Genomic DNA, 17500 nt, shown 5'->3' on the forward strand with positions numbered 1-17500 from the left:
ATTGCACACTGAGATGACCATTCTCATGACATTTTTCTGAGCCTTACTATTTCTATGCTGGCTCATGAAAAATTGGAAGAGAGTGCTTTATTTTGTGACACTATCATTAGAAGATTGCCCTACAAAGCCAACCGGTTCTCTCAATCCGGCTTTGATTTTCCTAAATATATTCTTATCATTGCGACTGAAGAATTCCATCTACCCCTGTCAATAAAGCATAAGAGGTCCTATAATGGAATATAGCAGGTGCTACATATACCCGCTTACCTGAACACATACAGCGCATAGTATTCTCAAATAACCCTATAGTATATATACGGCGTTATCACGTTGACGCATATGAAACAGTTATGGTCTTAATTCAAAAAACGTTCACAACTTCAATTGTATTTTCAAATACAGGGTGCGTCAGAAATACCTCCTCCCACATTTTAAACTTTCAACTAAATGTTGCTGATGAACTCATGCAAGTGCCACTGATGCTTTCATTTAGCTTATAACTTGCCTTTTTTATTTTCAGATATCCTCATCAAATAACATGGTTTGAACTAGTGCACATCGGGCTTTTACTATATAAATATTTTTTAAAGAATGGTGAATCTGTAACTGCAACATAGGGAGCTTTCAGAGTTCATTACAAGTTAGGACGCCATGATGCTGTTCCAGATTGAAAATCAATACAGCTTCTATCTTTACATCATCAACGTTCTGATCCACATCTGGCATCAATTGAAATGAATGGCTCTCGTCTTGGGGAGGCCTCAAGTTTTAACAGGCTTCTGGGCTTGACCTTTACTTCTGATCTTAAATGGAATACGTACATCAAATCTGTTGCCAAGGCCGCTGGAAAAATGGTCGGATCTTTCTATCGATCCAGTAGATATTTCACTGCTGATGCAATTCTCTATCTATATAAGAGCCAGGTACGTCCAAGGATGGAATACTGTTGCCACATCTGGGCAGGAGCTGCTAGAAAAGACTTGTCCTGCCTTGATAGGGTTCAAAATAGACTTCGTAGCTTCGTAGGAGATGCCCTTTTCTCTTCGCTGCAAACTCTATCTCACAGAAGAGATGTTGCGAGTTTGTCTCTGCTTTATCGTTATTTTCATGGAAAGTGTTCGACTGAGCTTCAATCTATGGTTCCCCCTCGCCAAACTTTCACAAGAAACACTCGACTAGCTGAAAACACTATCAATAATTCTCCCCACTCTTTATCTGTGCCTAAACCTAAACATAGATTCTATGATCAAAGCTTCTTTCTTAGAACTGCACGCCTGTGGAATTGTCTTCCGTTTTCCTGCTTTCCAGCTGTCTATAATATGGTTGTCTTCAAGTCCAACGTGAACAAGTTTCTGATGAGCCGTTACACTTAAGTTAACAAATTTACCGAACTTTCATTACTATCGATTACTATAGTGTACTTTTGACTACTGTACACTCTTTAACCCTTATCCTTGAGTGGCCTATCGGTCTTGATAAGTGGTGACGCCTATGTAAAAAAAAAAAAGAAAAAAATAGCTATGGGTTGCAAATTTCAGAGCAACAGGTTCGGCACTTAAAAACAAAAGCCACTTGGAGGGTCTCGAAGTGTTCAAACGCCAAACAGTTCTTGAGCTGTGAGACTTTCTATTACACAGTCTCCGACATGTTCAGCTCGCAAAAATGTTTTGGCCTTGGAATTGTCTGATCGAACAGTGAGAAAAATTCCACACTGATATGCAATTCCATCCATATAAATTAATGATTGCTCATAAGCTGCAGGGCGCGACTGGGAGAATCGCATGTCGAAATATGGGAGCTCTTTCTGCCGCAATTTCCACCACAACAATATCTGTTTCATGGGATGTGACTTGTTAATAAAGTGTACTCTTCTTTCTGTAATGCAACTATATTTAGCATGAATACAATTCGGTCTTTAAACAATTCAAGATGTAATTTTCTGATCTGCATGAATTATTTAATTAAAATGCATTCAAGTTAAGTTATATTTGCATTGAAGATATTAAAGCAAATAAATAAAAATACAATGGAACCTCAAGATACGAAATTAATTGGTTCCAGCTTCGATTTCGTATCTCGAAAGTTTTGTATCCTAATAGGCGTTATACACGTAGATAATCCCATGGAAACACTCATTAAATTTCATAAGAATAAAGTCAGAATGAAATAAGAGCCAAATAGTACCTAACCTAACTTTTAATACTTTCACTTGCTTTTTATTTATTTTTTTTTTAATTGAAATCCAAATATGAAATTCTATTTAATGAATAACGACAGAGAGATATTATATAATTATTTAACTGTAATTTTAATCATTACTCGTAAGGTCATAACTACAAGCAAATCTATAGGCACACAGGCGCGCGGGATAAAAAGGATTCAAATTGAAATTGCTTATTTACTTTCTTTCAAAATTGTGATTTCTAAGAAAAATTATAACAAACTCCCCCACCCCTTACAAAAATCTCAAAGCGTGTGCAACAAAAATTAAAACGAACAATCTTTCTTAGATTTATATTGTTTAAATGTGGCGAAAATTGTAATGCGCATATTAATTTTTCAATTTTCAAAATATCTTTAATTTATGAGAGGGAGGTAAATTGACAAAATAAATTCAAGTCCAATAAAAAAAAAAAAAGTTAAGATAAAAATCAACTCAAATATTTCTCGAAAATTACTAATAATTTTTTTAATCGAATAAAATCCCAATTTTAAAAAAGATTTTCGAAGAATTGGGTGCTTGAAAAATAGTCTTTCTCTCACTCGTATCTTTCGTATCCTTAAAACATTTTCGTATGTAGAGACAAAAAATTTCACATCACGTTTCGTAAGGTGAAAATCTCGTAAGCAGAGTCTTTCGTATCTAGAGGTTCCACTGTATAGCAATAAAATGATGGTGATCTAATAAATTGTCAAGTGATCCGTAAATATCACTCAATGAATTGTTAATAAAATTCACAAACACTTTCTACTGTTATTTACTTCCTTCTTGATGCAAGACGATGTGACACAAGGTCAGAAATTGTGAAGTGCACACTGGCTTTTTTTTAAAAAATTGCTTGGGCAATCTCCTGAGAGGGCCCTTCGGCCAATAAGCCATAAACTTACTCCGTCCGAAAGACAGAAGGAAAGGTCCGGGTGGATGGACCTATTTGGACTACCCAGAACGCCTGCCTCTGCCCACCAGATAAAAAGACACCGAAATAACTGTTTCTGCCAGGTTGATTTTCGAGATCGAAATCTTAACTGGCAGAGCGAGTGACCAAATGAATGACTTGTCCACCAAGATTCAGTCATGAATATGCAACAATCTTCGTTTTATGTCCGTTCAATTATAAACACTCCCGGATAAAACGCACAAAATTGTCAAAAACCCTGGCACACAATCTTCACGGCACTGCCTTCAATTTATCGGTGATGATCCTCTTTAATTCATAAATAGGTAAAGTGTTGTTTTGATAGACATTGTCTTTGGGATATCCCATACACAAAAACAATCTGAGGAGATAAGATCCGGTGAGTGTAAAGCCTATTCAAGTTCACACCTACTGATGGGGTGATCAGTAAAGTATCTCCTATAATATTGCACAACGATAAAACCCAGTTCGTGTCTTTCAATCGTAGGCGTGTTCTTTTTTTTTTTCTTTCTGGGATTCTAATGGATATGCTGTGCTCATAAGGAGGAATCGATTCTGAAACTTCTTGACCTTTCTTTCCGCTTCTGAAAAAGTCGATTATATTTATAGCTCGAAGCACTTTCTCATACCCGACGCTATTCTCGATCTCTCCAAATTTACTATTAGACCGTGTATGGTGTTCTGTTCTTACATTTAAGCTGGTGAATCTTTATTCCATTTGAAGATAAAGAGCAACCTCTCTCACAGACGTGATGTTGCTAGTCTCAGTCTTTTCTATAAATACTATTATGGCAAGTGATCGTAAGAATTGTTTGAATTATTCCATGCTTTATTTTTACTAGTTTGTTTGACTTATTGGAATAGTAGTGTCCATCAATTCGTTGTTTTGATACCATATTGTAATACAGCTTCCTATTCCAATGGCTTATTTCCAAAAACCGCTGGCCTGTGGAGCTCTCTTTCTGTTGAATTTTTTCCTCCTACCTATAGCCTAAGTTTTTTCAAGACTAAGGTAAACAGGCATTTTCTGTCTTTGCGATAGTCGTCTTTCGTTCTTGGTAGTTTCTTACATTAAGCGGCTTCATGCCTTGTCTGGAGCGATTTTCATTAAACTAGACTGTTGGGTATTCATGATTGAAACCTGGTGCAAAGTCAAGATTGCAGTTACAATTTAGGTATACAATACTATACTTGGCACTCGTGCAGTATAGTCAACTGCTGAGAAATATTGGTGGATTGCAAGTGGAATTCTGATTTTTTTTTAATTTCACTGATGGAACTTTTTACGTCAGGGTAATCCAGTATTTACAAATATCTCATCTCGCACTGATTAACGTTTTTACGTATGTGTACTTATTATCAATCTGATGGGTAACGAATGTTTGCATCTGCTTAATCTATAACATACAGGCAGTTGTTTGTTTGTATGCTTGTATGTATGGCTAAAAAAACCGACAAAATAAATAACACGACGTTGGTATTTTCCTGATTGTCGTTGCCCCATTAATAGAAATAAGTTAGAGATTTTTTTCTTGAGGCAACCACGGGTAGTCTTGTTTATGTGCAACGAAACAATAAAAACACAACATTGAGATTAATTTAATCATGCATGCTTTTTGTCGATAACATATTTAATATCACATTCATAAAACTTCATAGCATTTGAATTAAAAACGGAAACTGACTCAAATACAACATCTTACCTATCGTTTAAATACATGCTGCTCGAAAATTAACCATCAATATTAATGATAATTCATAATTAGAAATAGATGGTTAGTTCTAAGACCCCCTGTATTTGTTCAAGTGGAATATTAGTGGTCATTGGCGGAAGTCTACCCTCTTCAAGTGCCACTAGTATTTACTTTATTATCCGTGGAAAGTAATTATAATGAAATTCCTGAGTTAAAATAATGTGTTTTTGTTTCTTTCGTCGGTAATGTGTAGACACAGCGGCCTAGAAAAGAAAATGGTCGCCGAGTTCTTAGAATGCGTCCAACAAGTCGTGAAAATGATGTTTATGACAATGATTTCATGCGCAGTAAAGAAATAACAAGATTTCAACATACAAAGCTATCTGGCAATTTCTAAATCTAAATGGATTGCCAAACATCGGTTAATAGTCGATTCTTGGAAGTGTGAAATCTAATTTACCATGCGGATTAAATGTTGATTGCAGTCAATTTATGGATGGAAATGTTCAAAAGATGGATTTCGTCATCTAATACAGGAATACTCTATTTTTTATTTTTATTTATTTTTTTTTTATGAGCGAAGCAAACTTTCCTTAAGCTCAATTATCTTTATAATTTATATGTGGAATACGGATTTTTTTACAGTTTGAGTTTTTGCATAAAACTTGAACTCAGCGGCCATTTTCTTTTTAGACCGCTGTGTCTACACGTTTATCTTTTTGTCTTTATATCGTAATCTACTTTTTTTTCCATCTTTTTGCCTTTGCTTAAATTACAATGATTCCACCAGTTCGTTCTCCAACTTTCTTTAAACGAATGTTTATTTGCTTCGCGCTGTAAACTGTTCCACTTTCTTGCTTTTCGGACGCAATAAAAGCACATCCGATTTAAGGAAAGATGGAGATTATTATCTGCGAAATATTTTGAAAATGGAAGGCCGAAATCTTTATTGTCTGGCAAGATGTTGCATTACGCTATTTCAAAATTATCATTTGGAAAAGATTTCATTGGTTGAATAATTTTAGCAATTCTTCAACAATCCTAACACTCGTGCAGTATAGTCAACAGATGAGAAATAAAAAAAAAAAAACGAAATATACAACAAATAATTTTTACCAAATGCAAAAAGAAATTTTTTTTTTTTTACTGACATACGTAGTCTTACAGTTTTGAAAAAAAATCTGTTTCTTTTTTTTTTTTTTCAGAATTTGCTCAAAGCCTCAAATAAAAGTCTCCTGGCATTATATTGAATTTGGCTTCGATGATCCTCCGCAGTTCATTAATAATTTGTGAATTTTTAAATGGACATTATCTTTGGCATACTCTATACACAAAAATCTGAGGGGTAAGATCTGGTGAGTGTAACGTCTATTCAAGGTCACACCTATTGATGGGACAATCGGCAAAGTAGCATATCCGAACATATCCAGCCATAAGATGCCGCTTGTTTTGAAATAAAGAAAAAATAAAATTAAAACTGTTTCGTTAAGTTAAAAATATACAAATCGGTCGAAAATAAATGTCAATTATTAGTTTTTTTTTAATTATTTTTTTATTAACTATAAGAAGCTAACAGCCACAAATGATGGCGGTTATCGTGAAGTGTGAGTCGATGAATAAATAGGTGTCGACGAAATATTATATAGAAATAAATAACTTCCAAACAGATTTCTTGGTTATCTGTTATATAAAAGACAGTTGTCTGTGTGTCCAAATACAATTTTAAAAAACTACAAAACAAACAAACCACAAAGTTGATATATTTTTTATATTTGTGGGTCAACTGGGCCAGGTTTAATTAGGAGGATGGTTGATTTATTAAAAGTTATGTAATTTAAAAGGGCGCTATTATATAAAGGACATTTTTGTATGTATTTGTGTGTGCCCAGCTAGAGAGGAATGGGCTTGGAAAAGGAGAAAGAAGGGGATGGAGAGAGAAAGATAGCGAAATGGATACAGAACGGTATAGAAATAAATGTTTAAAAAGGAATATGTTACAATTTAACGCCGGACAACGCCAAGTATCCCTGCTATTTAACTATAAGATATAAGCTAAAAGCCCCGACTGACAGCAAGGATCTTGGAGTGTTAGTAGATAAATAAGTGGGTAGCGATGAAATCTTATATAGAAATAAACAAATTTCGAACCGATTAAAAATTTAAAAACTAGTCAGGTCGATAATTTTTTTTTTTTTTGCGTTTAATAATATTAATTTGTTACATATTTCGTTCGGTTTTGTTTTCTTGGCTGTTAACTTCATAGTTGCCGTCATCCCTATTCATTATCTTATTTTAATATGCGATTTGGGGTAACCAGGTGCGTTTTTTTTATTTTTAATTTTTTTTTTACATTTATAATCTTTATTTTCATAAATTTTATATAATTCCAGATTTGATACCCTTTTAACGAACATCATGTTGTCGGCCTCTTTTCTTTTTTCTTTTCTTTAATATTTCTTGAAACTTCAACGAGTTTTTCCCGTCCAAAATGATGGATTCTTTTGTCATTAGAAATACATTTACGACAGTTTTATTCTATCATTGTCTTTGCTTTTCATTAGCAAGAACAAAAACAATCATCCACAATTGGATAGAGTGTTTTCTCCCACTTACACCTATAACGTAATTTCCGTTTTTTTCGGCCTGTCTTTTTCTTCGACTTCCGGCTCGTGCTTTGCGGTTTCTTTTGTGACCTCCACGGTCGGTTCTTACAGTTCCAGCGAAATATTCTTATTGTCCTGCTCTCGGCAGCAACGCAGTGCATGCCGGGAGGCCACGAGCAGGCGCCGTTGTCAATGCAGCTGCCTTGTCGTATCCAAGGCGGCCAGAAGTAATCACCCAGGTTCTCCCACTGATACTGGACTGGGCACGACGACTTCTTGACCAGCCAACGCTTGACGGCGTCGATAACTTCTGCTTCGACATCCAACGGAATATTGTCCACATTCGTCAGATTTATATCTACCTTCTCAATGGCGGCTTTCCTCTCCAGGTCCATTGAATAGTTGAGATATTTAAGCGGCGTGCCCCGTTGATTCGGCTCCTTCACGGACATGACGTCTGGATCAAAGTCCTTGCCCAAGAGTCGCATTAATTTGACACGAGGTCTGGATTTGGGTTTGATGGTGATAATACCACGGACATCGTGTCCGCTTGGTAAAATCGGACTTTTCGGGATGAACCGCTTTAATGATGTATCCGGGAGCATTTTGAAATTGTTTGGATCGTTCAAGAAGGTCGAAGCAAATAGTTCTTGCAACATGAAACTGTTGAATATATACCATAACATCTCTGGGCTCCCTCTCTTCATATTTACACGATCCAATATTTACCTGTAACAGAAAAGAAAAAGAATTAGTTGTATAAATGCACTAGAAAAAAAAAAGCCCAACAAAGTGACCCGTTGGGTAACTCATTGAGCTTGGATAAAGATTGTTTGAATCAGAAAAAAATGGAGTCAAAGTTTCGCATTTACAGCAAAAAAAAAACAACCCCCAAAAAAACAAAAAAAAGCAAAAAAAAAAAAAAATACCGAAATCAGTTTAAATGCTAAATAAATCAAGGGAGGTAAATCATGTAGAAATGACATCTCTTTGATTAAAAATAATAAAAACAATTTCGCCCTCTGAGTAAAAAGAATAGTTAAAAAAAAAAGAAGTAAAAAAAACAAAACATGTTGCAATTCCGTATAAGGACAGCTAGTTTCTAATGATTTCTATTGGAACAGTTGTAGTGAAGTTAGCAGGCATTGGCCGATTCAATTTGAGGAAACGTCACAAAGATTTTAATGAATGATCAAAGATATGGACACGCATTGGTCTGGTTAAAAGAATAGATGAGAGTTCTTGGGTTAGGGTTAGGGTTAGTACATGTAGAACAGTTCGATTTGCATAGAAAAGAAAACTACAAAAAAGAAATCACAAATTAACCCCTTTCTTCCTTTTCTTGTTCTAACACGAATTAAATAGCATTATATATATATATATATATATATATATATATATATATATATATAGAGAGAGAGAGAGAGAGAGAGAGAGATAGATAGATAGATTTAACATTGAATCACAGAGTTTAATTAGTTTCTGTCCGTTACCACACTTTTTCTTACATAATAAATGTTGAAACTACAAAAAAATTACGCAAGAATTAATAATGGCACTGCGCCCAGTATTATTCAAATGTTTAATATATATATATATATATATATATATATATATATATATATATATATATATATATATATACTAGCATTTCGGCCCGGCGTTGCCCGGATTTTGGATGTGTATGTTGAGAAAACTAGTGGTAGTAGGAAGGCAGGCTCGAACCCGTACGGCAAAGGAGGAAAAGAACGGGGTAAAACCTATCGTTAATGCTGTTACGACCACCGCCAAACCGGAAGCAACATTTTCTTAAATTAAGGCTAGACAATAGGATAACTTTAAAAAATATCGACGAAAAAAGTGACCCTCCCTGTAGAAAAGTGCCTAGTTGAAGGGGAAGGTATTAATGTTTTAGCCAATTTTTCGATATTTGTCGTATGAAAGATCGAACTTTAAAACGATACTGATCTTGGTAAAATCCGTCGCCTCTATTGAAAGTTTAAGGCAGACATGCAAACAGACATACATACATACATTTATATATCAGTAACTAAATCTTTTTTAAAATATATATAAAAATATGTATATATATATACAAATACATATGTATATATATATACAAATATATATATATATATACAAATATATATATATATATATATATACAAATATATATATACACACATATATATATACAAATACATATGTATATATATATACAAATATATATCTATATATACAAATATATATATACAAATACATATGTATATATATACAAATATATATATATACAAATATATATATATATACAAATATATATATATATATACATATACAAATACATATGTGTATATATATATACAAACACATATGTGTATATATATACAAATATATATATATATATGTATATATATATCCAAATATATATATCCAAATATATATATATATATATATACAAATACATATGTATATATATAATATATATATATACAAATATATATATATATATATATCCAAATATATATCTATATATACAAATATATATCTATATATCCAAATATATGCATATCCAAATATATATATACAAATATATATATATACAAATATATATATATACAATATATATATAAAGATATATATATATATATATATATACAAATATATATATATATCCAAATATATATATATATATATATATATATATATATATATATATATATCCAAATATATACATATACAAATATATATATATATATATATATATATATCCAAATATATACATATACAAATGTATATATACAAATATATACATATGTATGTATATATATATATATACAAATATATATATATATATACAAATATATATATATATATATACAAATATATATATACACAAATATATATATATACAAATATATATACACAAATATATATATACACACAAATATATACACACAAATATATACACACAAATATATATATACACAAATATATATATATACAAATATATATATATACAAATATATATACACAAATATATATATATATATATATATATATATATATATACAAATATATATATACAAATATATATATATATATATATATATATATATATATATATATATACACACACACAAATATATATACAAGAATAAAAAAGCATTGGAAATGCAAAAGGATATAGGGATGGTATGCCAAAAAGTATACAAACAAGATAGCTATGAATGGCTAGGCACATGGAAATAGAATTGCATCCAAAGTATAGCCCTATAGCTTTTCTCCAATCTTCATTCCATGCCATCATTACGGTTGTAAAAAGCTATAGGGCTATACTTTGGATGCAATTCTATTTCCATGTGCCTAGCCATTCATAGCTATCTTGTTTGTATACTTTTTGGCATACCATCCCTATATCCTTTTGCATTTCCAATGCTTTTTTATTCTTGTTAATTAGTATTTTTACTTACAGTCTTATTTTTAAACTTACATTCATGATAGTATTGTCTTTTTTAGGAGGCGGCTCATTGCCGCCTCCATTAGTAGCAGGTCGCTTCCTGCTGGGTTTTAGGTCTTTGGGTTTTGGGCCTTAGGAGTTGCCTCTTGGTCCTCCATCGGTTCTATATTACATAGAGAGTGCTACCGCCTCTCTGCTAAAACAGTTAGAGTATTATAAAGTTCTAAAATGTTCATACCTTCACTATTAAATTTTTCCTGGTTCATTCTTTGGCGTTTTGGCAAAGATTTGGCAGTTTTTAATATTTATATTTATAATAGTTTGTGCATGAGGCAGCTTTTTTCCCCTTGGGATCCCTGTTATACCGTGCTTTTGAGTCAGCACGTGAGGCAGCCTTCATTTTTCTGGTTCTTTGTTATAAAGAGCACGTGAGGCAGTTTTTTCCCCTCGGGATCCCTGTTATACCGTGCTTTTGAGTCAGCACGTGAGGCAGCCTTCTTTGCCTCAGGATTTGCATGATACTTAATTTTTATTATTTCAGCATTTTTCTGATAGTATTCTTTTTGCTCAGATAATACCTTGACTTTGTTTTTTTCATAGTCTATATTTCTCTGAGCTTTTTTACTACGTGCTGACTTTGGCATTTTTTATTAAATGTAAACATATAACACTTATGTGTATCTTACTATAATATCACTTATCTTATAGCAAGACAACTCTCGTAGAATTGAGATACTGCCCCGTCACCAATAGTTAAAGTGTGGAACGGTGTATACAGCAATAGTGTAGTTGTTATCTTTATATGAAGTCCTAATCAGTGACAGTGTGAGGTTACTTGGTTAATTTATTGTAGTTTATTTTAGAAAACTTACTTGTTTTTATTAGTAGATTGTGTATAGTAGCCACAATATCTAGTTATTTTTGTGGCTAGGGCTTGGATTTTGATTCTTTTTGGTCAGCTTCCAGTGAGTTCTTAGAAGATGACTTTCTTGCAGTTTCTTTTGCGGTTAATTTAACTTATTTCCTTTGGCGTTTGATGAGTTCTTAGAAGAACTGGTCTGATCTACTTTTCTTAGCGAGCGAAGAGATTCAGCTGCATTTAACAATGGTTGCTATAGTGTATTTTTGCGCATGCGTGAGAATTTCAAGTTTCCTCCTTATTTTTCCATAGTTTGACAGTAGTCATGTGTCTTTCTGCCAAGAGCGACAGACGTCAGTGTTAGCCATGATCGTCTAGAGGTTAGGACTCCACGTTGTGGCCGTGCTAACCTAGGTTCGAATCCTGGTCACAGCATTGACATTTTGTACATATTTTACAGTCCAAAATCTGAAGAATTATTTGTTTTTATAACATTGTTTTTTGACGTCGTACTTGCTGATAGGTTACTCTTATAACAATTTTGATCAACTGAAATAAAGATTTTGTGGTTTCATTAACGCTGGTGGGTTACTGTTTAAAGAAAAAACCTTAACGTTCACCTCAAATATTCAGCGTCCAAGAAATATAGGCCACTGGCAAACTGGAACGTCTGTGAGCATCCGGTGTATTATTTGGAGCTGTCCCTTTTGAGAGAAGTTCCGTGTTCGAAGTGGTCTGTCTACATTGGGTATATAGTGTTTAAAACTTGTTATTACACGTAATCTTATTTAATTATGGAGTTAGCTAAAAAGCGATGGGTCACTGCACTTCTCCGTGTAAAGAGCAGTCGATTGATGCTTGAACTGTTGTCAGAGACCGTTCGTACACCGAGATACATCGTCTCAAAAGAAAGAAGAAAGCAGAAGAAGAAAGAAGAACAATTGGCCATTTTTATACCCCCTTTTTTTTTTTTGCTCTCTTTTGACATTTTAACTGACGTTCTGACACTCGCTGGATTCGTAAGATGCTTCTCTGTAAGAATATGTGCTTTTTGAAACTTATAAGTTGATTTTAGTTGAGATTTGGATAGTTTTGTTTTGTAGGCATATATAGGCGTGTACGGGCCATCCCTGTATAGAGAGTGCTACCGCCTCTCTGATATATATATATATATTTGTATATATATATATATATACCCACGCATTGCACGGTTTTTTTCTGCAGACTTAGGTACGCGATTTGTGGCCACCTTTCCAGTAAGTGGATGTTGTAAGAGGGAAGTAAATTTCAACTCGATGCTTAAATATTATCTAACACATTGAATACTGAAAACATACCACAATCAGATCATATCAGTTTTTCATCATATCCTTTTGTAGAACTTTTCATTGAAGAGCCTCGTGGTAAACTACATTTCTGCTTCTTTGATTTGGAGCCAGAATGTAGAGTTTTTCTGAACTTCCTGTCCGGCTGATGGAGACGTAGAACATACCGTGACTGAAGCAGTCTGATGTCAGGTCTACGCCAATGGTTTTAAACGTCTGACCTTGTCTTTTATTTATGCTCATTGCAAAACACACCTTCACAGGAAACATTGGTAGATACTACAATTACAACAACGCTCCCAATATCCCCCGGCCGCCGCCGATCCCCCCTCCCCGCCCCAATATAAACAACATGTTTTTTTTGGGGGGAAGGGGGGGTCAATGTGTTAGTGCTCATGTTAGGTTAAATTATCATAGAAAAGTGATCCCCCACTTTATTCAAACTAACATTTCTTCAAAAAGTCCCAGGGTCCAGGAGTTCATACCATGCAAACGGTAAATTTGCGACGGGTTTGATTATCAGATTTGGTGCCAGAAGAAAAAAATTGGTTTGTGTCAAAAAACGGAAATAAATGTATTTTTTTTATGATAAAGTGAAAGCGTCCACCAAAACCTATAAAAGTCGACAATTCAAAGGTGAATGCCGAGGGGTCGATAAACTAAAAAAAATACCGATTTATGGTAATAATTATACCATAGCGATGTATGTGATATCATATATGGTAAAAAAATATATTTTATATTAATTCTATATAATTATAAAACTCCAATGACCTTGTAACGGGTTTACGACTTCCGGTTGCGTACATAAACATAAACCCATAATCCAACATCCGGTTAACGACTTCCGGTTGCGTATGCATACATAAACATAAACCAAAACAGCGTAAACAAATAAACATAAGTTACTACTTTTGCAAAATTTGACCTGCGCACTAAAATATTAACGCTATTATTTAGAAATTATTATTTAACATGGGATGGGTGGGGATGTTTTGCAACTATTCTGTACTTACAACTATACTGTCACAATTTTCTTACAAAAAAATAAACTTTAACCCGTTGACAACGTATTGTTTTACTGTGTACGTTTTCAGCGTCCCAATTGTTTTTTTTTTTCGCGTTTAACTTACAAGATATATCCAAATTTGAATTTAACTTTAAGTATTATGCTATCTCTTCAGTGCACATTTACCTATAAGTATGGCAAACAAACCACTTATAGTTCAATGGCTGTAATTTTTTTTTATCAAAAATAAACAATTATAAATAGAACAATGAATTATATCGGTGTAAAACTACTAAATACAGTGAACAAAAATGGATAACTCAACAATAATAAATAAAAAAGGTTTGTACTCATGCAGAGAGTGATCCAGACGTAACTCAACGCACGCCCTGCTTTCTCCAGAACATGGCGTCTACAGCCGGAGTAAGCCGAGCGTCGCCGAGAAAATTAAGCCATTTTACGAAACATAAAGCTTAACCAATGACAATGTAGCACGATGGTTTTCAACGTGATGCGCGTTCACGCGAGTTGAAAATTCAAAACAGCAGATGACAATTTGGAAGAGGAAGAAAAGAAAATAAATTAGTAAAAAAAAAAAAGCACACCATTTCGTACTTTAATGTCAGAAAAACACACAAAAAAATGAATTGTACAGCCTTAAGTGAACATCTGGAAACACCAACTGGAGTCCTCGACTTTTGTCAAGAAAAAAAATTACTGGCACGGACGAAAACTTGTGCATCATGTGGACAAGGAAAGGTAAGCAATGGCTATGCCTGGAGGTGTCAGGCTACCACATGCCGAACCTTTACATCATCCGGACTGAGGATTAGCAAATCTCTTGACGGAGGAAACCTTTCTAGTACAATTGCTCTTGACATATCTAAGGCCTTTGATAGAGTATGGCATAAAGGTTTACCTCACAAGATCTCTAGCTATGGTATAGTTGGAAATGTCTTCTCAATTATTAAATCATTTCTTTCTGATAGTAGTTGAGGGGCAAAAATCAGAAGCTCTCAGTATTAATGCTGGTGTCCCTCAGCGGTCCATCCTGGGCCCAACTCTTTTCCTGATCTACATTAATGATCTTCCAAATCACATCCTTTCATCATTTGTAGACATTTATGCTGATGACACTACCATTTATGGTAGCACATCTAAGACAGTAAATGACCAAGTTCTCTCTGATTCTCTCTCCTCTGATCTTGAGCACATGGTACAATGAGGAAAGGAGTGGCTGGTTACTTTTAATGCATCTAAAACCAATCTTCTCTCTTTAAATCATCAACATTCTGATCCACATCTGGCACCAATTGAAAAGAATGGCTCTGGTCTTGAGGAAACCAAGTTTTGACAAGTTTCTGGGTTTGACGATTACTCCTGATCTTAAATGGAACACGTACATCAAATCTGTTGCCAAGGCTGCTGGAAAAATGGTCGGATCTTTCTATCGATCCAGTAGATATCTCACTGCTGATGCAATTCTCTATCTAGATAAGAGCCAGGTACGTCTAAGGATGGAATACTGTTGCCAGATCTGGGCAGGAGCTGCTAGAAAGGACTTGTCCTGCCTTGATAGAGTTCAAAATAGACTTTGTAACCTCGTAGGAGATGTCCTTTTCTCTTCCCTGCAACCTCTATCTCACAGAAGAGATGTTGCGAGTTTGTCTCTGATGTATCGTTATTTTCATGGAAAGTGTTCGGCTGAGCTTCAGTCTATGGTCCCCCCTCGCCAAACTTTCACAAGAAACACTCGTCTAGCTGTAAACACTATCAATAATTTCCCCCACTCTTTATCTGTGCCTAAACCTAAACATAGATTCCATGAGCAAAGCTTCTTTCTTAGAACTGTACACCTGTGGAATTGTCTTCCGTTCTCCTGCTTTCCGGCTGACTACAATATGGTTGTCTTCAAGTCCAACGTAAATAAGTTCTTGATGAGCCTTTGCATATAAGTTAACAAATTTACCAAATTTCCATTACTAATGATTACTATAGTGTCCAATTTCTACTGTACACTCTTTAACCCTGATACTCGAGTGGCCTCTTTGCCTTGATAATGTGGTGATACCTGTGTAAAAAAACAATGTAGTAAGAACAGATACTACATTTTGATCTTGGCCAAAACTCCAAGAAAAGGGTATTTATTTGCTCCCCCACTGAGCAAATTAGGCACAAGGCCGATTTTTAATGTGAGTAGTGAAGGGGAAATGGGGACCAACTCCCTGGGGAGTAGGGGAGCTGGATAGTGACAGTTGGTATGAAGGGTTGCTCCTACATAGACCAAGGTCTTATTTGTGGGGTTGCCCCCACATATGGCGTTTGCTTGCAGTATCTGCCGGAACTTTGATCTTGGCCAAAAGGCCAAGAAAAGCTTAAAAATCTAAGAACAGCATCTATTAACAAAATACCTTTGATCTTAACCAAAAAGGCCAAGCACAAAAGTGTTACGGACAGACCGACCGACAGACCGACGGACCGACGGAGTAACTTATAGAATTGCTTGCACGCGACTAAAAACCGCTCATGTAAGCTTACTGACGGCATTATTAGCGTCCTAACTTATAAAAAAATGAACAAATCTCTTAGTTAAAAAAAAACAAAAAACAGCGCCGGTTTTCGGGAGAGCTAAAAACGGAAATCAGTTAAATTTGTTTTATGATATGAAGAAATTATTAGGTGGCCTGAAAGTGGGTGCTCATTTTACGTCAAATTCATATAGGTCAGTGATCCCCCACTTTTTGAAAAAGTAATTTCTTCATCTCATGCCCCAAATTTAAATGTGATATTCGTTTTCAGCAGCACAGGAGAAACGTTGCGAGCCTTTGTTTTATCGTTACTTCCATGGCAGGTGCTCGTCTGAGCTCCAATCCCTGGTCTCCCCTCGCCGATCTTTCTCGAAAAACACCCGTCTAGCTGAAACCACTGTCAAAAATTTTCCCCACTCTTTCTCTATGCCAAAAACAAAACGTAGATTCCATGAACAAAACTTCTTTCTTAGAACTGCACGCCTGTGGAACTCTGTTCCGTTTGCCTGTTTCCCACCTGACTACAACTTGGATGTCTTCAAGTCCAACATAAACAAATTCCTGATGAACCGCCCCCTTAAGTAGACATTTTATCAAATCTCAACATTAACATACTGTACATGCAATAACTCTTATCCCCAAGTGGCTTCCGGGCCTTGATAAGTGGTGACCACCTTGTAAAAAAAAGCAAAACAAAAACAAACAAAAAAAAAAAAACACCGAAAACCTACAAAACTCGTCATTTTAATTTTTTTTGAGGAGTTGGAAAGAAACTTGACACTGACCAAAAAATCTTTAACATTATTTATCTAAAAAATTTATGGTGCTAATGCAGAGAATGATCCGCACTATTTTTTAAATCGTATGTTCACGTTTAATTAAAGTTTT

The 17500-nt window shown here is 34.5% G+C and overlaps 1 protein-coding gene across 2 annotated transcripts in view; it reads right to left on the reverse strand.

Moving 5' to 3' along the window:
* Positions 1-17500, reverse strand: part of LOC145252539 (noggin-like) — a 112202-nt gene that overhangs the window by 138 nt on the left and 94564 nt on the right. For both annotated transcript variants that reach the window (XM_080112089.1, XM_080112088.1), the window contains exon 2: positions 1-8163. This exon is cut by the window's left edge and continues 138 nt beyond it. In XM_080112089.1, the coding sequence (XP_079968215.1) occupies positions 7389-8141 (753 nt within the window). In that variant the 5' untranslated portion in view covers positions 8142-8163 and the 3' untranslated portion in view covers positions 1-7388. The remainder of the gene's footprint in view (positions 8164-17500) is intronic.

The sequence above is a fragment of the Euprymna scolopes genome, chromosome 29 (genome assembly GCF_053919585.1).
Source record: "Euprymna scolopes isolate OS-2025 chromosome 29, ASM5391958v1, whole genome shotgun sequence".
Classification (NCBI taxonomy): Eukaryota; Metazoa; Mollusca; class Cephalopoda; order Sepiida; family Sepiolidae; genus Euprymna; species Euprymna scolopes.